The 20,731-nt window shown below is 48.6% G+C and overlaps 10 protein-coding genes across 10 annotated transcripts; 5 read left to right on the top strand and 5 right to left on the bottom strand.

Annotated features, from left to right (window-relative positions):
* Window positions 1-36: 36 nt before the first annotated feature.
* Window positions 37-696, top strand: N7466_001155 (2-isopropylmalate synthase; the record flags this gene model as incomplete). The annotated part of the gene is made up of 1 exon (XM_057160553.1): window positions 37-696. One exon carries the CDS (start codon window positions 37-39, stop codon window positions 694-696), a length of 660 nt encoding a protein of 219 aa, XP_057026801.1.
* A 366-nt stretch (window positions 697-1,062) lies between these two features.
* N7466_001156 (anaphase promoting complex subunit DOC1) lies at window positions 1,063-2,478 on the top strand (the record flags this gene model as incomplete). The annotated part of the gene is made up of 1 exon (XM_057160554.1): window positions 1,063-2,478. One exon carries the CDS (start codon window positions 1,063-1,065, stop codon window positions 2,476-2,478), a length of 1,416 nt encoding a protein of 471 aa, XP_057026802.1.
* Window positions 2,479-2,894: 416 nt separating this feature from the next.
* leu2A (3-isopropylmalate dehydrogenase LEU2) lies at window positions 2,895-4,373 on the bottom strand (the record flags this gene model as incomplete). Its single annotated transcript, XM_057160555.1, has 6 exons — window positions 2,895-3,127; window positions 3,210-3,837; window positions 3,921-4,016; window positions 4,080-4,145; window positions 4,211-4,231; window positions 4,323-4,373. 6 exons carry the CDS (start codon window positions 4,371-4,373, stop codon window positions 2,895-2,897), a joined length of 1,095 nt encoding a protein of 364 aa, XP_057026803.1.
* Window positions 4,374-5,129: 756 nt separating this feature from the next.
* N7466_001158 (CDP-diacylglycerol--inositol 3-phosphatidyltransferase) lies at window positions 5,130-6,214 on the bottom strand (the record flags this gene model as incomplete). The annotated part of the gene is made up of 3 exons (XM_057160556.1): window positions 5,130-5,498; window positions 5,591-5,967; window positions 6,037-6,214. 3 exons carry the CDS (start codon window positions 6,212-6,214, stop codon window positions 5,130-5,132), a joined length of 924 nt encoding a protein of 307 aa, XP_057026804.1.
* A 915-nt stretch (window positions 6,215-7,129) lies between these two features.
* N7466_001159 (putative RNA splicing factor (Pad-1)) lies at window positions 7,130-9,007 on the bottom strand (the record flags this gene model as incomplete). Its single annotated transcript, XM_057160557.1, has 4 exons — window positions 7,130-7,388; window positions 7,464-7,940; window positions 8,001-8,309; window positions 8,370-9,007. The coding sequence occupies 4 exons, from the start codon at window positions 9,005-9,007 to the stop codon at window positions 7,130-7,132; spliced, it is 1,683 nt and encodes a 560-aa protein (XP_057026805.1).
* A 708-nt stretch (window positions 9,008-9,715) lies between these two features.
* Window positions 9,716-10,965, bottom strand: N7466_001160 (fatty acid alpha-hydroxylase; the record flags this gene model as incomplete). The annotated part of the gene is made up of 3 exons (XM_057160558.1): window positions 9,716-9,869; window positions 9,925-10,173; window positions 10,238-10,965. 3 exons carry the CDS (start codon window positions 10,963-10,965, stop codon window positions 9,716-9,718), a joined length of 1,131 nt encoding a protein of 376 aa, XP_057026806.1.
* A 725-nt stretch (window positions 10,966-11,690) lies between these two features.
* On the top strand, window positions 11,691-12,652 carry N7466_001161 (alpha/beta hydrolase; the record flags this gene model as incomplete). The annotated part of the gene is made up of 2 exons (XM_057160559.1): window positions 11,691-12,300; window positions 12,399-12,652. 2 exons carry the CDS (start codon window positions 11,691-11,693, stop codon window positions 12,650-12,652), a joined length of 864 nt encoding a protein of 287 aa, XP_057026807.1.
* A 1,882-nt stretch (window positions 12,653-14,534) lies between these two features.
* On the top strand, window positions 14,535-15,746 carry N7466_001162 (uncharacterized protein; the record flags this gene model as incomplete). The annotated part of the gene is made up of 1 exon (XM_057160560.1): window positions 14,535-15,746. The coding sequence occupies one exon, from the start codon at window positions 14,535-14,537 to the stop codon at window positions 15,744-15,746; it is 1,212 nt and encodes a 403-aa protein (XP_057026808.1).
* Window positions 15,747-16,803: 1,057 nt separating this feature from the next.
* Window positions 16,804-17,630, bottom strand: N7466_001163 (putative nucleoside-diphosphate-sugar epimerases; the record flags this gene model as incomplete). The annotated part of the gene is made up of 2 exons (XM_057160561.1): window positions 16,804-17,314; window positions 17,371-17,630. 2 exons carry the CDS (start codon window positions 17,628-17,630, stop codon window positions 16,804-16,806), a joined length of 771 nt encoding a protein of 256 aa, XP_057026809.1.
* An 895-nt stretch (window positions 17,631-18,525) lies between these two features.
* Window positions 18,526-20,120, top strand: N7466_001164 (uncharacterized protein; the record flags this gene model as incomplete). Its single annotated transcript, XM_057160562.1, has 2 exons — window positions 18,526-19,384; window positions 19,456-20,120. The coding sequence occupies 2 exons, from the start codon at window positions 18,526-18,528 to the stop codon at window positions 20,118-20,120; spliced, it is 1,524 nt and encodes a 507-aa protein (XP_057026810.1).
* Window positions 20,121-20,731: the final 611 nt, after the last annotated feature.

The raw sequence follows: 20,731 nt of genomic DNA on the forward strand, positions 1-20,731 counted from the left end.
TCACATTTGTCCATTCCGATAGTGCTGATTCCCAATATGCTCCCATCTGATATGTTACAACAAAACACTCAACGGGTGATCCAGCAAACTTTAGGCCTCAGTCCACCTTGGGGATTACTATATGAGTTCACCGATAAGCTCTACAGCAGCTGTCATGACGCGGAGCGACTTATTTGCCCTAAAACGGTTACAGACAGGTTTCTTGAGATCTACATAGGCCCAACAGAAAGCAAGAGGAACTTTGGATCAAAGACTAGTGCTGCGTCTACCCCAAAAGAAAGAAAACTTTCCCTTTCTGATTATGAGATTACGGATCACGAGAACCCCTCACCTACAGATGGACGAGAGATCATCACTGCTTTGATTGGCCACATCGAGGTCAATGGGCAGTCATTCTGGACCCAGGGTATCGGCAACGGAGCAATAGGATGTTTGAATGAATCTCTTCTTCACTCGATAGGTCTGGTTGTTGAGATACTCGAAATCGAAACCACCTATATTGAACATGATTCCGCCATCAACTTGAAGCTTGTCGAGGATGGTTTGGTATCGGGCAAAGCGATTATCTCCTATGTGAGGTGTTCAGATGTCACCTCATGTACTGCTTGGGGCATCGGAATAGATGAAAATGGAGTGCGTGCATCTATGAAAGCTCTTCTCCAAGTTGCAACAACTGTGAGTTCATTCCAAGGTTAGCTGTTCAAGTGGCGATTGTCTGAATCAAGATTCCTGGCTTATTCTTCTGTAGTTCATGACGTGATGAAGCGATCGACGAGTATGTCAAGATTCAAGATTCAAGGGTCTTGGCCCTTGAGGAGTAGATATTGAATTTTTCCGATGTAGCCAGCGCGAATAGTTTCTTTTTTAAACTACCTTCTTCAAATGGCTTGTGTTATCAAATCTTGTCAATTTGTTGGTGTTGATGAAAATTACGAGTAGTCTGGTTACTTGGTACTAGGTAGAAGACTAAGTTAAAGGGCGCTAACCCATAACGGGGAATGCAGCTGTACGGAGTAAACATGCTTCCGCCGCAAAGTTTCCCCACGTATGTGACCTCTCACCATGCCACACCTTCGCCGACAGCCCAATCCACATGATTTGCCGGCGCAAGGGCCAAACGCCCCTAGCCTTCGCACACAATTCCAAACTCCGCCTTCGCGACATACCCCAACCAATCCGACCCACCGACTCATACCTTCCTCTGGCTCCTATGAGATAACTCCAGATCCATTGCCTGCGATGGCGCCCCCGACAGGCTACCCGAATCCTTTTAGTATCTTTGGGCGGGGAAGGCCCCAAAATCCTCCTCCTCCTCCTCCTCCTCCACCACCACCTCCTCCACCTCAACTGGCCGATGTCGAGGATTCCTTTCAAGACGGAGACGATGGCTACGACGAGACTCAAGAGGATATGGAACTAGGGGAATACGACGATGGAATGCTAGGCCAAGATCAAGGAGATCTAGAGGACGACATTGATGATACGCAAGAGATGGATGACGAGGAAATTGAGGAGGAAGATGAGGAGCTCATGGAAGACCATCTCGGAGGCGATGAAGAAATGCACGATCAAGGTACGGACTCTGCCTTCCTCCTAGTAACCCCACGAACTAACTTGACTGCTGAAACAGAACGGTCCCCATCGCCCCTGCCACCCAATCTCCGCGAGATCTCATCCCTCGCATCCTGGACCGTCTCCACCTCCAAACCTGGCTGTGGTGTCGCGGCTCTCCGCAATCCTTCTCCGCAGCAATATTGGCAGTCAGATGGTCCCCAGCCACACACATTGACCCTGCATTTCTTCAAACTCGTCGCTATTGTCAAACTCCGCGTATACCTCGATTTCGAGCTCGACGAGAGCTACACCCCCACAAAAATGATATTCCTAGCTGGCATGGGCGGAAACGACCTCGTCGAATTCGCCACTTGGGAAGATGATGGACCTTGCGGCTGGGTCGATATCCGCCTCGAAGGCGTCGGCGGACGAAACGGAGGCTGGGTCCGAGAGAACCTCTCTAAAAAAGAACGCGCAGCCAAGAATGCTCGTCGCAAGTCCCAGAAACCAGACAACAATGACCAGGATAGCGAGCCATCCGATGGGGAAGCTCTTGATGGAGTAGATCCGATTGGCGACGAACTAGATCCGTACTGCGGCAATGTTCTCAAGGCTATGGTGGTGCAGGTGCGAATTATGGAAAACCACCAGAACGGCAAAGATACACACGTTCGTGGCTTCCAGGTCTTTGCTTGTGATGAGAGTCGTCGTCGTGTGGCTGCTGCTCCGAGTGCGTCTGCTGATGGTCGTCATCACAACCATCGTCGCTATAGTGCTCGGCAGTCTTTGCGGGGAAGTTTCAATAACGATCCCAATAATGCACGCATTGCGAGCATGGCAAGTGAGGATCTTGACACTTCTCGGATTGGCGCGGCTTCTGGGTTAGATGAGCCAGATTGGATGGGTGAGCCTATTATTCGATGATTACTGAAATCGGGGTATCCTGGTGGGCGTTTCGGATTGATATGTGGAGTTTTTTCTTTTCTTTTCTGGCATAAAGATACCCAAGTCCAGGCTTTTTTAACGGTCAGATGAATGGAAATTATCGAATGACGTGAAGATCAGGCGAGATTTTGATATTAATGATGAGTAGCGCTGGCTGCTTCAATTGTAATGTCTACTAGTCGTATTGATTGCCTCGGCATTGGGGCTTTATTGCTTTTTGCTTCAACAAACGATCTACGGCACAAGAGATTTTTGGAAAGAATGAAAACAAAGGAAGGCAAGTATGTGATCGAAGCAAATCATCCATCTAGAAGGTCCAAAGGGTATTCAATTTTTTCTAGACTCATCATATCATGTACTGAAAAAAAGACTCAAGCCAAAGTTGCTTTTAATATTTACTGGAGCAGCTTGGCCAACTCAACAGCGACGGCATCACCAACCTCAGTGGTGGTAGCCTTGCCTCCAATATCACCGGTGCGCACACCAGCCTCAATGACGTTGCTAACGGCCTTCTCGATGATCTTAGCGTCATCGAACATGCCGAAGGAGTACTGCAGCATCATGGCGACGGAAAGAATAGCAGCAACGGGGTTAACAATGCCCTTGCCGGCAATATCGGGAGCGGATCCTGCAAATTTTACCAATCAGTACTCAGAAACCCAACACATCGTCTGACGAATCTAAACAAGAGGAAATAAAATAATACATACCGTGGATAGGCTCGTAAATACCGTTAACCTTGGTCTTTCCATCAGGCACAGCAGTCAAGGAAGCACTGGGCAGCAAACCCAGAGAACCAGGAATGACACTCGCCTCGTCACTAATAATATCACCGAACAGGTTGCTGGTCACAACAATACCGTTCAACTGGCGGGGGTTCTTGATCATAATCATAGCAGCGGAGTCAATAAGCTGGTGGCTAATGGGCACCTGGGGGAACTCATTGGCCATAACCTCGGTCACGACCTTGCGCCACAGACGGCTAGTGGCGAGGACATTGGCCTTATCCAGACTGGTAACGGGGAGAGGGGGGTTGTGCTGCAGGGCAAGGTTGGCAGCGAGACGGGTGACGCGCTCGATCTCAGCACGGGAGTAGGGCTCAGTGTCCATGGCGAATCCAGAGCCGTCGTCCTCCTTGCGGTCACCGAAGTAGATACCACCGGTCAGTTCGCGGATAATGTTGAAGTCGACACCGCGGCAGACCTCGGCCTTGAGGGGGGAGCTGTCGACGAGGGAGGGTGCGGCGAAGTTGCAGGGACGCAGGTTACCGAATGTGCCCATCTCCTTGCGGAGACGGAGGATACCCTGCTCGGGGCGGACGGCGCCGGTGCCCCATTTCTGTTTGTTGGAGGCAATTGTTAGTCTTCGATCTTGGGTTCGTTCAGGGCGACTGTTGAGATTCAGAGGGTTGGGAAATGTACCGGTCCACCAATGGCACCGAGAAGGACGGCATCGGCGTTCTTAGCGGCGTTGAGAGCCTCGTCGGTCAGGGGAGTTCCGGTGGCATCAATGGAAGCCTTTTGGTCGGTTAGCTATAAAACTGCCTCGTTCCTTTTGTGTGTCCGTGTATGTATACTCACGCCGCCGAGCAGGTGGTCCTGCAGGTTAAAGGTGACATCACGGTTCTTCTCGATGACGCGGAGGATCTGTACAGGGGATTAGAGATTGAATTGGCGCGTCGGGCGAGATCTTAAGTAGGCCTTTTTCGCACCTTGACAGCCTCAGCGGTAACCTTTTGATTTTCAAAGTTAGTCATTTCATCTCAATGCCTCCGATATATCCACATATCGTAGCCAAGCTTAGCTGTATAGGGAGTCACATACATCGGGACCACAGTGGTCACCACCAAAAACAACGACGTTGAATGCAGGCATTTTGAGTTAGATAGAAATAGGTTATAGAAAAGCACTCAATTGGTTCGAAGGGGGAGCTTTAAAAAGGTGGGATGCGGGTGAAGTCGACCCCGCCAACTCCGAGATCGGCGACCTGCAGCCCACACTTTCTTCAACGCTACATCACATATCCACAACGGAACCATCCAGATGTCTCTCGGCTTGGGGGAGGAAATTGCTTATTTTTTTAATATATTTACCCGGCTATCCGCGGCACTAGTTTTCTCTAGCTCTTTCACATGGTATCAAGTCACGCATGTATTGATAGAATGATGATGATGTATAAACGTTGCATTAAGAATATCAAGGTAAAAAGGGCACAAAATGGGGGAAAAAACAAGTTGGAAGAAAAAGGGATTGCGTAGGAACAAGAAAAGAAGAGAGAGAGAGAGAGATAGAGAAAGAGGGAGGGAAAGAACAGGACGCAACCCCGTATGTAATACTATACAAGGTTCTAGAATCCAGAATCTAGATCATTCCTGAGGACAACAATCATCCTACCCAAGACGCCTACAAAAAGGATTTGAACCACCAACGAACCTCAAATGGAAGCCAAGGCGACAACTGCTGGCGCTAGCAATTTCAACGCCCCTTAAATCACAGACCAAAGCTCCCAAGAAATGCATGACCCCAGAGCGGGTGGAAAGATAGATAAGCCGAAGAGTGAGTTGTTCCACCGGCTGTGAGCCAGTAAGAAAGGAACAACTTATATGACTCAAGGGCAAAGCTGAGGCAAGTTTATTTTCTCTTGCGCTGGCGACGGGCCTCACGGTCACCTTCAGCCATCCACTTGCTAGCATTCACCATCTGGACAACGTTGACAAACTGCTTGAATGCCATAACAGGGGCCGCGATACCGGTGATGACCCAAGGCCAGAAGCTATCGATCTTGTTGGCACGAGCCAACTCAAGAGCACCGGCACTCCACGGGCTCGCAAACAAGCTACCGGGCTGGGGGTGCGCGGGGTTACCGGGCTGGGCGGAAGATGGCTGGGCATCAGGGACCGGCTGCAGAAGCGAGGGGGACAGGGTGGGCGAGGAGAAGGACAGCAGGTAGAGGCCGATGAAGAAGACCTCGTTGAGACAGCAGCAGATGAAAAGAACGATCTGAAAGTACCAGTATGTTAGGATCAGGAGTCGGAAAAAAGAAAGAAAAAGCAAAAAAGAGACCCCGCATGGAAGCATCCAAAGAATCTTACCTTGCTGTTGTAGTATTGGTAGAGCACCCAGCTTCGGCTGGAGTCAATCTTTTTGTGACTCTGGTTGGATCCGCCCATACTCAAAGTGGCGTACATGTGCATGTAGTGACTGGCCAGATCCAAACAGATGAGACCTTGGAAAACAATAGCCCACCGGGGCCAGGCGGAGCCCAAGAAGACCAGCAAGCACGATGTGGTGCAGCGATCTGTCACCATATCCAATACGGCACCAAAGGTGGTAGACTGATCAAAGTACCGCGCCGCATATCCGTCCAAGGCATCGAGCAGACAAGACACGCTATACAAGATGGAACATGTCCGAGGATGGAGGGGCATGTAGTAAAGTGACGCGAAAGCAAGGATGATTCGAGAGTACCCTAGGAGAGAACAGCCACGTCAGCAAAGAAGCTATTATCCAGAAGACCATCAAACCAGTGCAGGCATACCGATCAGATTAGGCCAGAACAAAAACACGTTCTCCCGCGGCTCATCGCGCACCGCAGAACGATTCCGTCTCTTCGAAGGTGTGCGCTTGGATGGCGTGGTCGCAGCACCATTGCCCTCATCACTCTCCTCCCCGTTGACTGCCAAGGCAGCCTTTTGCCGTCGAGTTCTGGCGCTCATTGTGTGATATGAAGGAAGTCGGATTCAAGGGAGAGACTAAGGAATCGAGGAGAAGGAAGATACAACATGGATAAGGGGTGATAATCCAAATAAAAGTTGTGATTATCTAAGCCTTACTATCTCCGGCGCTCCGGGACGCGTTGCTTCATCAGGAACTTTGATTTTGGAAGCTTGCAAATGTTTCTATCTGTATTTATTTTTTTAATTTCACCAGTTTAGCCTTAGCGAAGCTACGAGGTGCACTTCTGTCTATGAAAGATATGTTACTACAAACCCCCTCTTCTGGTGAGACTTGGCATGTCGAAGAGAATGTTTGGAGCTTCTGGTACATCTGGTACATCTGGATTGTGCAAAGCTTATCGATTTGGTCAAAACAGGGAAGGTGATAAGAAACAATCCTTAGATGTTATTGGTGGTGGGATCCACACGTATAACCCACCATAACTTCACAATAAGATAATTCTAGTCCGAAGTAATTAGACAAAAACGAGCTCTAGCATTATTTGACCACACAATAGTCTTAGTTCGATCTTATACCTTGGAATATCGATCGGCATGACGAGGCTTCTATCGAGATTATACGATTACGCAATATAAAAAGACCGAATAGTAGTTTCTGTCACCAGTTAAACTCGTAGCATAAAGAAGTGGAAAGGAAATCAGTGCATATTACAACGCCCAGCAGGACTTCACGATTTTCAGAATAAAAAGCGCTTCCTAAAGACAAATCATTTCGAGTAGCATGGTCCATCGTGATGGACCAAAAGACAAGAGTGCACAATGTGAAATTTGCACCTACCAGGAGCAGAATCATTCGGAAAGCCCCAACACAAGACACCAAAGGGGATCTGCCTGAAAAAAACGTGCCATGTTAGAGACTATCATAGAACCCCCAAGGCGTGGAAGGAAGGGCGGTTAGATCGCTTTGGTGCGCGAAAACAAACTGCTGTATACGGCGTCCACAACCGGTTGGGCAGTGATGGTTCTGCCACCGAAGAAACGGCCGTTCAAGCCCTTAATAGCGTTCTCGCCGCCTTGTACACGGTCGAACTTCAGGTAGATGTCGCCTTGAGAGCTGGGATCTAGCGAAATGTGAACAACATGACCATATTTTTCTTCGCATTCGGAGCGAACGTCATCCTCCAATTCTTTGATCCAGGCCTCTCCTTCTTCCCTGTAAGATGTTGTTAGTGACCATGGTAATAATTAAACAGAATTCACTTGGGGGGTAAAGGATATGGCAACTTACTCAGCGACATCAAACATATTACGAAGCATTACACACCGACTCGCCATGTTTACGTTGATGGGGAGTGGCTTAGCCTCGGTCTTGGGTCGAAGCACCTTCTGTTGTTCGTCGGCGGAAGGCTCGGGTTCATCTGTTCGGGCAAGTTTCCTCATCAACGCGTCCCTACTGTAGTTGTTGAAGTTTACTCCCGCAACATCGGTGTCGTCAAGGGCACTAGCACCGGTGCCTTTCTCGGATTCTCGGCCACCCGCGCGATCAAAATTGTTTGATCCGCCGGCTTGGACACCGCGGCCTCCGTGACCGGAAAAGGAAGAGCCCTGGAAATTGGTTTGACTGGCAGAAGGGCCCTGTGGACGAGTTGAATTCGAATCCGGGGTGAACTTATCATTGCCAAGGCCAACACGAATGGCTCGACCAGCAAGATCAAATCCGTTCATTTTTTCTAAAGCCTCACGAGCTTGGTTGGGGTCACGGAACCTATCTCGTTGTTAGTCTTGAAGAGGAAAAAGATGTGAGTTAAGGGCATGAGCATCTTACTGGACAAAAGCATAACCTTTGCTTCGACTAGTCTCATCCTTCTGCAATTGTACGAATTCGAGTTCGCCAAACGGTTCGAAGACGTTCTGGAGGTCATTCTCAGTGATGCTGAAATGAACATTACCCACATAAAGTCTGTGAAATGGCGCGGAGTGTTGAGGGCCCGAGCTAGCCTCGGGATTACGAGCTTGGCGATTCTTCTCGGCCTCGGTCAACTGCGCGATAATAGGGATGCCTAGGAGTTTCTGGCCGGTGAGTTGAATGGCGCCGGGAACGGATTCTTCGCTCTTGAATTCGACATAACCGACACTGAACACATGTTAGTTATTATCTCTGAGCAGTCAGTGGAAAACGGAAGCTACTGCTTACCCTTTAGATCGTCCGCTGACGCGGTCCTTAACAATTTGAGCCTCTTTGACAGGGCCAACCTTTTCAAAGAAGGCCATCAGTTCTTTCGTTCTCAAGCGCGCAGCAAGTTGCTGCACGAAGATAGTCCGCTTGTCCCGCTCATCTTCATTCAGTTCGGGAGACTTGCTAGGGGTTCGGCGAGGGGTGTTACGACGACCGTCACGCTCGCGGCGGGGACGACGTTCATCATCCCGCTCTCTTCGCGAGGGGCGGTAGTGCCGATCATCATGGGGCGAGCGTGAACGATTGCGTCCTCCGCGGTAGAAGTCGCCACTCGAGCGATGCTCATCGTAACGTTCACGACGAGGGCGACGTCGGTCGCTCTCACGGCTCCGGCTCCTCTTCCGGCTTCTATGGCTTCCGTTAGCACTACCGTGTTCGCTGTGTGGGCTTTTCATATCCTCATCGCCATCCACATCTCGGTCGCGGCGGCGGTCGCGGCTACGCTCTCGGCGGCGACGTCTATCACGAGAACGATCGCGATCACGGCGTTCAGAGGGGTCAGCGCGGGAGCGATCATCGTTCTCTTCCTGCTTGGTTGGTGCCTCAGCGGGGGCGGCGGTTGACTCGAGGAGAGCCTCCACGTCGAGTCCCGACATCGTGGGGATTGCCTGTCTTTGTTTGTGGTGTAGTAAAATGGTGCTCAGTCACGGTGCGACTGGATCAAAGGAGCTGGGATTTTAAGTATATTCGGTTTCCTAGGCTCTTCTGTCAGGATTTGAAGCTTCTGGTCGCGATCAGTTTCTGAAGTGAGAGATGGAAGGCAGAAGAGGGTCAATTGAATGGGCTTCCCTGGCTTGGCAGAGTCACGTGGTAAATTAAAGTTTTATTCCTGCCTTAGGCGTTGAATTTGCCACCATGGCGGCCTTCCAGAGATTGTCTTGGTAGGCCGCCAAGATTAGCACTCAAGTATTGGGTATTATACCAATTGATAGGCTGATCTACAGAAAGAGACGAAAGTAAGAAGTAAGAAGCTGGAAGTCTTTGGTCAACGGAGTGAGATTAGTAAGTATATGGTGGGACTTCCATTATGATTAATTGACAAGGTACACTAATAAGTGATAACTAAAGAATAGCTTAATCGACTGCCTCTGCTGTGTTTTCCGTGGCCAGAGGAGTCACCTGTACATGAACAGGAAGGTAATACAATATCCAAAACTCCACTATTGCCATGATTCATGGCAGACATGTACACGCTCCCGACCGTTTGGTCGTGCAGAGCAAGAAATTCGACGTGAATTCGTGAATGCGAAAGGGCCTGCCACATTTTGCAATGATGATCTGGGCCCGGGCCTGAAACGAGCTTTCTACTGGGCCTTGGAGCCCTTGGCAGGCGAGGCCTCCAGCTCGGTACCAAAGATCCGATCCCAAAATCGGCTGGTAACACCGAAGCCGTTCTCGAAGTCTGCGTAGTGGTGCTGGAGGTGATACTTCTTGAGTTCTTTGTAGTAGGAAGGAAGACTAAATATTGTCAGCAAAACCAGTCGCAAATAATGGGTAAGATGCGAAAACTTACTTGCGGTGGTGAAGGAAGTAGTGGGTCAGGTCATAGCAGATGTACCCAAAGACGCCGCCGCAGAACACAGTCACGGCCGCGTACCAGTTGTAGAAGAAAACGGCATGGGCCAGTTTCCAAAACGGAGCGGCCAGGGCAACAAAGAGGGTTGGCGGCATGACCAGTCGGTACTTATCCATAGGAAGGTAGTGGTGAATGCCGTGAAGCAAGAAGTGAAGGGTCAGACCAACTCGGTTATCCGGAAGCCAACTGCAAAAAGAAGTCAGTTAAAGTCGTACAACGTGGCAAAACAAAGAGGAAGAAAATCGCTTACTTGTCAATGTGGAAGAGGAAACGATGCATGAGATATTCGATCAATGACCACAGGAAAACACCACCAAACCAGTATGCCGCACCAGCAACAGGATCACCCAGGCCCGCTGTTCCGATCATAGTGCCATAGGCGACGGGTGGCAGCCAAATGATAGGCACCACATACCATGCAGTCTTGCTGAGGGGCTCCAAGAAGTTACCAAAGAGTGGGGCTGATTCTCCACCCTTGTAGTGGCGAGGCCGGTGGATCTGCTCCAGGTAAAATTCCTTGGAGAAAGTGCTGTACCACAACTGAGGGAAAAGTGCCTTGTTGAGATCCAAGAACTTGTGTGTTTTGAAATCTTGCGAAAAGTCCGTTTCGATCGAGAGATCCTCCTCGCGCGACATTCCAGTGGTTTGATACATGGGCATAGAGTCGTCTTCGCTGGCTTCCAATCCTGAAGCTTTGGCCTTGCTAGAAGTAGAGTCGCTCGGAGTCAGGAAACCGACGTGGTAGTCGTCCAAGATTTCGTAGGCCGCTTCGCTGTGCTCGTGAGAGATCTCATCGTTCATGATCTCCAAAACGTCCTTTCCTGCGTAGTCGAGGATCAAGTCACCACCTCCGGGGTGGTCCTGGACGAAATCTGTGACATCGTAAACCTTGCGCCCAATGGTGATGAAACAAGATTTGGCGTTGTTATGCGCCTCGACCTCGGTGGCCGTAAAAGTCGGTAGAACCCGTCCCGGCATTTTGAAGATGGAAATGTGAATGCGCGGCTATAAGCGTAGGGTGCGAACAAAGTGGCCGGGTGGTTTAGGTGAGTCGAATAGGTTAGAGGAACGACTGTAAGAGTCGTTGGTGTTGGGAGATCTTTTTCCGGAGGCCCGCGGGATATTTTTATTCAGGGGAGGCGTGTGGCGTGACAAACCCGGACCGCCCTGGCAGAATCCTTTGGGGGCGCAAACAAACTTGGAAAGGGCCCAACAGTGGAAAAGTTCAAATGTTGCTTCTTGTTTATTCGATCAGCCAACCTCCGGCTACTTCCGGAGTTCTTGGAATTGGTGAAGATCAAGCAATGTGATCAGGTTGTTTTCTCAAAGAAAAGAAAAAAGGTGAGAGTCATTTGCCTTTCAAGTTAACATTCAAAATTGTTTGATTCACCACTGGGATACCCATGCTGCATGCATGTGACTGTCAGTAGTACCCCCGGACCCTTTGTAATTTAAGGGCTCCAGGGGCTTAGGTACCTACTAGTTAGGTACTTAATCAGGGTGAGGTTAATTCCCGGTGCACAACCACAGCTTAACCCCGTATTCCCCGTTAAGCCCGGTGTTGAGTCACCATCTGGGCTATATAAATGAAAGTAATTGGTATGCATTTATACCAACATCGCTGCCGTTGGTATCCTTATAGCTCGAGCCTCGCTCTATTCCCGAGTCTTAGATCCCAAATTTCAAATCTCATACATACAAACATGAACCGTACCGTACATATCTATAACCCACTTCAGCCACCTGTGGAGCTGGACCTAGTGGCTTCCGCCCCTCTTGAACCCACCAGCCCTCGGCCAACCTTCATTTTCTTTCATGGCGGTGGCCTTGTCAGCGGCTCGCGGCGTGGCCGCTTCCCGCCACTACCAGTGAAACTGCTGCTCGACCGTGGATGGGCGGTCGTTGTCCCAGATTACCGCCTGCTGCCGGAGGCCGGCATCGTTGATATTCTCGACGACCTACGCCAACTAGAAGCGTGGTTGGTGCAGTCTGCAGTAGGACTTGATATGCATCATGTCGTTGTCGGGGGTTCGAGTGCAGGCTCCTTAGTGTCAATCCTAGCTCTCTCAGTGTGGAAGACAGTCAAACCACGCGCCTTCCTTTCTCTATGGGGCATGGCACAGACTGAGGGCGAGTGGTATCGTCGTCGCCGGGCCGAATCAGCCGTGCTGGGAGGCATCCCTGCCAGCCAATTACACGAGGAAAACGTCGCTCACTATCTACAGCCCGGACGGCCGCATATTTCCGCTGATGAAGCGGACATGAAGGACCCTGGTAGCCGGGCATCCCTTTTCTTGTGGCTGCTAAAACAGGGTACGTTATCTGATTTGGACTCCCATTGTCGGCGCTTATACACATAATTGATGACTCTCCAGGCCGAATTGGTCCTCTGATCAGTGACTCCGTAAGAGCAGCCATCGGCACGGAAGCCCCCTTGGACTTAATAAGCTCCTCGTATCCACCTACGGTTATCGTCCACGGCACCGCCGACACAGTGGCGCCGGTGACGGACTCACAAGCGTTGGCGGCCGCGCTGCAGCGGGTTAAGGTTAGGGTGCGCTTGATCGAAGTCGATGGAGCGGACCATGGACTAGCACCGCAGGAGAAATTTCGCATTGCCTTTGAGGAGGCGATCATGACTGTGGAGGAGTTTGCTGGAAATTGAGAGTTATTTATGTAAACGAGGACAATTCGATGTTAATTGGTTATGTACTAGTCTAGCAAATAATCTTGAACTTGCACATGTGGGATAGGACGTCTACAGCACTTGAGTGAAATGCACGTATACATACTAGTAGTCTGTACTAGCATTCAATGTTCAATCGCCACTACAAAAGGTTCACCTCAGGCTTTCGAACGTTTGGAAAGCTAGGGTAATTCCCTCCGCACCTCGGTTCAATGCAAGCTTGAGCCGCTCAATAAATGATCAGCGCTAAGGCCCGGTATAATGGTATCGCACGACTAGCTTAAAACCGGCTATGGCTTTCTTACAGGTGCCGAGGAATAGTGGAGTCAAATCTCAACAATATTTGGACTGACCACCGAATGAGCGTTGTTAGGATTGGAAAGAGATGCAATCATCCTAGAAGAAGCCGTTTTCATAGAAAAAAGGTCATCAAGGTCATCCCGAAGTCTTCAAGCCAAGATTGAATGTACACGGTTGATGAAATAAAAACCAATATTTCAAATGTTCAGAGCTGTACAACGATAAACCCGAGGGGCAGTCCCTAAGAGGTATAGGTTCGCGCACTCATGCAAACTATGTCAGCCATGAAGCCACAAGCCCGCTATTGGATTTACAATGTAGTCACACTACCCCTCTCTATCTACTAAGTACGCGGATTCTAACCTTGGAAGGTTCCAACATCAATTGATTGAGGTTGTAGTTTACAAGGTCAGCACCCCAGCTTTTAATCTTCAATAAGCCAATGAAAAAAAAAGAAACATTTCAGGGTTTACATCCAAGGCAGTCTCTGAATTCCAAATATCCAAAACTATACATATGTATATGCACATGTATGTAGTATAGATGCGCAGCGCCTCTTTAGGATATCTATGCCCAAGGATGAAATAATAGATTGATGCATTGGGTAAAAAAGAGGCGGTGTTATTCGAGTATATGAGAAACATTGAAGGTACTTGTACGAGTGCACATGTCAAAGGGAAAGTTAGTATAATCAGATTACACAGGAACCTCGTGAAAGGACCGAGGTGGTAGGTTTCTCTAAAAAAGGTTACAGAAGGAAGAGTAACCTGGGTAAAAACTTTGACAAGTTGAACGTGTCTTGTTCCCATGCAACATTTTCGAAAAATCTCCCCATGTTTTCGTCCTTTTGCTCTGCTCTTTTGCTACGGGACGATCCGCGCAGAAAACCGAATCTAGTGGATACTTCATCCCCGGTCCAACCGAGAGAGGCTCATCTTTTTCTTGGTTTCCACCGCCGGATCGACGCCTGCGTAGTGTGAATCCTTTCGAGCCACCGAGCCTCGTCCAGAACGCTTATTCGTGCATTGACAGGGAAGAGGGGAACACAAAGCAAGCACCCAAACAAATACGATTTTCGCGTTGGCCAGTCCGGTCGCTTACCGGGGCTCCACCAAAGAGAATTCTAAGAATTGATTGACAGGAGATCCGTGGCAATAACAGTTGAAAAAAGTGCTGAAGTGCTGTGAGGTTCCCCATTTAGCGGTGTTTTTCCCGCTTAAACCGGTGCAAGGAGCCAGATCGCCCCCCCCCCCAAAAAAAAGGAAAAAGGAAAAAGGACCCAAAATCTCAGGGCACAAGGGCCATTGTCCCTTTTAGCAATTCCTCAAAATTGGCAATTTGACGTGGCCCTGACTCGTTCATGTGGAGTCTTATTTAGCCCCGCTGTGGATTTTTCCCAGCTTTCCTTATAATTACAGTACAACCTGGGACCTATTATTCTTTATTCTTTATTTTATTTTTTTTACTCTCCCCCATCCTCTCCGCTCTCCCCCTCACATCCTCATTTCTCCTGCGCCTATCCCACATCCCTGTCGAGAGAAATCATTGCGAGACAACAGCTATGAGTGCTACCGGCAATCCAATCTTGGATTATGTCCAGATGTTGACTACGGTAAAGAAGGGTCTTCCGTTCGGTCAACCGGTTTGCGCGTACCCCTCCCACACCATCTCAACCACGGCTCAGCTCGCAAAGCTTGCTTCGGAGCTCGGTCCCCACATCGCCTTTCTTCAAGTCCAAGCCGAAAATATTGAAGATTGGGGTCAACATACCATTGACGAGGTCACATATTACGCCAAAAAGCATGGATTCATACTATGGGAGGGTAGCCAAGTTTTGAACTCCACAGTCAACTTCATGGGACGTGGGTTAGCCAATCTAGAGACCCGCAAGGTTCTAGCCGACTTCGTTCACCACAAATACACCAGCGGATTATTGAGGACTGCACAATGGTCGGGGTTGGCTATCTCATGGGCACCGGGCGTGCCATATGATCAACAAGAGAAAGACCTCTTAATTCCGTCTCTTCGCAAAGCTGCCCGCGCAGCTGTAGCCGCCACCAGCAAAACCATTCAAACCGAGATCTCCGCCCAGGAGAGCGACTCGATCCCCGAGGACGAAGAACCCCCCTTATCTCCACCTTCGAAAAACGGCTGGCCCGAATTCACCGGCGGTAATAATGGGAACATCTTGCGAAAGTCATCCACTATCTCTGTTACCGAATCGGTAACAATGCAGCCTCATGTTGAAACAGACGAGGGCATCCCTCCTCCACCTCTACTCGCCCGTGGCATGACCCTCTTTTTACCATGCTCCATTGACACGGCTTTCACGCACGAATTCCGCCAGAGCACAATAGCTGCCGGATGCGCCAACTCCGATTTCGTCGCTGGGTTCGTCACAAGCGAGCCATACTTCCCCAATTACCGTGGCAATAACCTGTTGGAGCTTGCCTACGAAGACGGCCATGGCAATCGGAACCAGGAGGGCGGTGACTACCTGCTCAAGAATTCCCCATATATGGATCAGGATCTAACCCTCGGCTTGTTTTCTCTTATACCCCCGGAGATCATTCTGGAATACCATGACGAATATAAAGATACCATCGACTCAGACTCAGATTCTGATTATACTGCCAAGCTGTTCTTCATGATGGATCATGCCATGAAGATGCGCGAGGCTAGTCGCCAAGAGAAAGAACGTCAACCTCGTGAGGACGACGCTGACAGGCCCAGTCCTACTATCTTCCAAGTTCCTGTCGTCATACTTCCTTGAGCACACCGACCTTCCCTTTTTCTTCTGACCTTCAATGCCCGTAACGTCCTGTCAATAATGAATCACCACATCAAACATCATCACAATGCGCATTGTATTTTTACCTTTATTTTGAATATAGATGGGGCGTTACGGTACAAAAATTTTCAATGTCGTTTCGCTAATGTCAACCCTGGGAAGCATTTCAACAATCCGTGGCTGGAAATCAGGCATGGGACCTGGGCAGGTGGGCTTGCGGCAAACTTATCGTTCTTTGTGCCAATTCCCCACAGGCCGGCGTTCAATGGAAGCGAGAACCACTTTTATTTTGGGGGAGCGAATGATTTGATATTGAAAGTTCTATTCATACTATGGATACTACATATTCGTCATAATCCCAAAAGTTCAAATATTGTGCGGGAAAATAATAAGGATATGAAGCCATGAAACGGGTTTGATGGACCCAGATTCGTGGATCTTCCGAAGTCAGACATCATCAATCAGTGTCTGTAACATTTTGAACATATGAAGTAGATACATAATGTAACATTGGATAAGAGCACTTGAGTACATCGATTAGTCTATTCATGGGTGTAATCAATGTTCCAGTTTGCCACGTCTCTTGCTTCACATCATCACTTACCTACTAGGTATCCGCCCTTATTAGACTTCGAATGTTTGGATTTTTCTTATAATTTTCCGGGGATAGATATGACTTTCACGAGAATCTCGCATTCAGCAATGATACATATGCGGCCTATTTCCACTGGCACCTGGAAGCCCTGGGAGCGGGCTGGAGCGGCCGCTTCTCCACTTTTCTGCGTCGGCGGATCTAAGGTTCATCTCGCTAACTCCGACAGAAGCTGACATGGGTAGTAAGCTACTAGTCGGGACTAGGCAAGCTGATCCTTCCTTTTACGCCGCCATTTGAAATGATTGCCTGTCGTGAAATCGTGATGATGGTTGGACTTTTATCATTGTGGGTAACCTAGTTTTCATTAAAAAAAGACATGAAAGATATACCATAGATGCGCAACAAAGTCCACAAAAATTAGAAGCCCATTAATTAAGTCCTGTCCTATTTCTTCGAAGTATCCAAGGCCATCAAACGACGGAAAGCGATGTTGTTTATGATCGGGGAGTTTCCAACCATATCTACCCCTGAACCAGTCAATTTCCCATCAAACTCGCCGGTAGCCACTCCCGTCAAGAAAGCTCCCAGTGGCTTCGTGGGACTGTGCATTCCTGGCCAAAAACACCGGATAACTGGTGATAGCCCAGCGTACGTAACACGCTTGAAAGCACCTAATTGTGGAACCCAGGGTTTGATTTCATCATGCGCACCGGAGTCAACCATTGCTGGGCGGACAGAAATAGCCTGGAAACGAGGTGATTCCTCTTCAATCTTGGCCAGGGCGATTTCGGTTTCACCCTTGACTCGGCCAAAGATCGGCGTAGTGAAGCCCGGCTCGTGGGTCGCACCTTCCCCTGAGACGTAAACAAACTTGAATGTCTCGGACGGAGAGGCAAGGGACTTGAACGCCTGGGCTGCGTAAAGGGTCATGGTTTTCGTGATGCGAGTGTAGTCCCTAGCCAAAGATTAGCTTGATGCCGACCTTTGCCTTTGTGATAAATGAAAGCTCACTCTTTGTTCACATCGTTCTGGCTAACTCCCATAGCCCAGACACATCCGGTTGCTCCATTCAATTGGTCGAGAACTTTGTTATCGAACTTGGTAAAGTCCTCAGCAAGAACCACGTTGATTCTGTCGTCTTTGATCTCTTGGAGCATGGGAACGGGTCGGCGACTCAGGACTGAGATCTTGCTGATGGCCGAATTCTGAATCATGGCATGGAGAACACCAGATCCGACGAGACCTGTTGCCCCAGTAAGAATGATATGCATCTTGATCGTTGGAGGGTATGAAAATTGTTATAGGGGGAAAGGGGGGGGGGGAAAGACGTGTCAAGAGGCCCAGGGGATTTATATAGGCTTGTGCTGCAAAATCTTTGATAATTAAAGTAGCCGATGATGAATGTTTGTGCTCGATGTTCGGTTCGGGGATAGTAAGCGGCCGCTACAAACAGCGGCCGCTCAGCCACGAATGTTAATTATGATATTATCGGTCGGAGAAGTGGGGCGTGCGGCCGCGCATGTCAGCTTTATCAAAAACCATCCATGTATCCATTTTTAAGGGTTGACCAGCGCAGTATTAGAATAATCTGAAAATAAGAATCAGATCGGTGAGTAACAGTCAGTTTGACGTATATCCCGTGGATTCCACTTCCAAGGTTGTTCCGGGTCAGACCTGGGGTAGGTATGGACTATATGGTACTTCCTTGAATGTACTAGGAAAAGCCTAGATTTAAGAGGACAATTCGTTTTTTTCTTCCGCTATAAAAGGATCCTTAGAGAGGGGGGGTTTTTTACCGTTCTCCCCTGCAAACCTGTATTAAATAAACAGATCTTTTGAGTCTCTCGACAATAGGGAAGGAACCATTTACACCTGAAGGATTAGGCCATAGATACCTTTCGGTTATGGCGTCGGAAAAACTAATCCCCGATATCTCCGAGACATCAGCATTGTTAAGCACGTGCCCCACCAGTGCTTAACACTGAACAGTGATCTATTCAGCACTATGTGTACTAACTGCCAATTGCTTGAACGCGTCTGCATATTTGTTTTCCTTTCTTCCTTTCACACTCCCTTCTTCAATCTCTAATGGACACCTTTCTTTACAATCACATCCGTCAATTGTCGTTCCTCATTGATTATTGTTGTTGAATATCTCGAACAACCATGGCACCGAAAGCTCAAGCTTTGTTTTCACAAATACCGCCAAAGTCCACAGGTCCCCGGAAGTCTGTCTTGGTGATCGACCATGGTTCAAACAAATCAGGCGTGATTCCTGCAGGCTTCGAGGATATGGAAAGCAATGCAATCTCTCCAATAATAATTTCACCCAATGGTGACATGGTCATTGAATATGCTGATCCATCTTCGGACAAAGGCAGCATGCTCTGGCAAGTATCCCATGATTTACTCATTACAAAGAGTATCTATTTCAAGAATTTGCTACATCCACAAAAGTTTTCTGAAGGGGCAAAGTTTGCACAACAACTGAAAACTATTCATGCAAGCCTCGAGTCAAAACCGCATGCCAGCCTCAAGGGTAGCCCAAATCGAGTGACTCTGCCCGTGGTAGTGATCAATCCAAACTCAACTATAAGGCTGTGTGGCGCAGATATCCTTGGTCTTTTCTTGAAGGTTCTGTGCTTGGAATCTATGGATGATCCTGTCAGGGAGCTTTTTGAAGACGCTTTGAAAATTGAGTCAACCTCAGTCATTGCGAAAGTGATTCAAATTGCCGACTCTTTAAACTCGCCTGAGGCTCTTGGGAGGCTACTTCGTTCCTCGGGCTATCAATATGGAAAGAAAGGGAGCGTATCATTCTCGTCCTTTAGTCCTCAACTCTTGAATATGAGTGAAGATCGTATTAGGCAGATCATTCTGATCTCGAGTACTCTTCAAAATTACGATATCACCCGCGTCATGACTCATACTCTTATACTGTTGGGCTCGAAGTATTGGCATCATGGACCACATCTTCCCGACGATGACTATCTTGCATGGCAGTATCTGCCTGAAAGAGTCGAAGGTATTCTAAAAAAAAAAACACTCTGTTGGCAAAATTGATGAACAGGTGCTGACCCGCGTGATGTTATATAGAGGAGCTTTATTACCGACGGCAGTGTATTATGGCCACCATAGTGGATTTACAAGCATACTTTCTACGTGCGTACGGCGTTCTGGAGAATGTCAACACCAAACCAACCCCGCAGTTTCAATGCAAGGCAGGACTGGCGAACGGGAGCCAGTGCGATGTGTTCCAAGCGGGTCAGCTTGTACGCTTCTTCATCATGCGAAGTAAATCAGTCTTCCTTGGGTCAAATTTGATTGATCCAGAGTTCACCTTCAACCCCGGCAATGAAGGCTCAGAATCTCAGATCAATCAATCAGATCTCTTCGATTCATGCGATATAATTTCCACCCTCAAAACTTTAAAAGAGTACCCGGACTACCATGTCGATCCCAATCATGGAAGTTGTGGGATAAAACGTCGAATCACGCCGATTATCCCATATATCGAGAATATGCTCTTGCATCCGATGAGCCTTGTCGGGGTTGATTATGGGAAATGGCGGGAGCCATCCACCCATCAAGCAACACAATGGAAGACTACCACAAGGGCCCACTGTGTTGAAATTGGCCAGTCGGGCTTTGCAATCCAAAACGCTGAAAATGGACCCTGGCGTAATCTTATGGCCATGGGTAGAGATGATACCACATGCAGGCTTGTATTTACTGCTCGTCAACACAAGTGGGAGGTATGAATCCCCGTTGATTGTTGGTCTTGGTGGCTGAGTGTACTCCGTACGAAGTGATGAATGGGGTTTCGTGCCTGGGCCCACGACATCAGTGAATAAGTAAGTACTAGCCATCCGCGGATATAGGCCGGGAGCAAGGTGGAAAAACAATGCTTGAATTCAAGTTTGTAATCTACTAGTAAATAGTACATGATATTACGTCACGGAATTCTAGGTATTTTGAGCTAGAGAAGGGCACTGCCACATCCACTAGGCTTCCACCTGGGCAAGGCTGACTTCTTCTTTCTATTTTCCTCCCAAGGCTTCGTGGCCTTTCTTATTTTTCATGATAGGAATGCCTAGCTAGTTTGTATCCATCCAGTCCGCTGTTCGGTCCGTATCCTAGTCAATTGCTAGCAGACCCACCCTGGCGTTTTGCTTGCGCGGCCTATCTCCCCCTCCCGAATGGAGCCGAAAGACAAATTTCAGCCTCACTCGAGAAGTGCCCTACTAATACGGTTTGTTAATTCAATCCGAAGCTGCTTCTTACTTTGTGGAATCTACATTCAAGTACAGCTCAGTTCCATATTTTTCCAATCCGTCTAAGATCTCGAGAGAATCTCGATATCCCAGCCTTG

The sequence above is a fragment of the Penicillium verhagenii genome, assembly GCF_028828195.1.
Source record: "Penicillium verhagenii strain IBT 33310 chromosome Unknown utg000002l_segment0_segment0, whole genome shotgun sequence".
Lineage (NCBI taxonomy): Eukaryota > Fungi > Ascomycota > Eurotiomycetes > Eurotiales > Aspergillaceae > Penicillium > Penicillium verhagenii.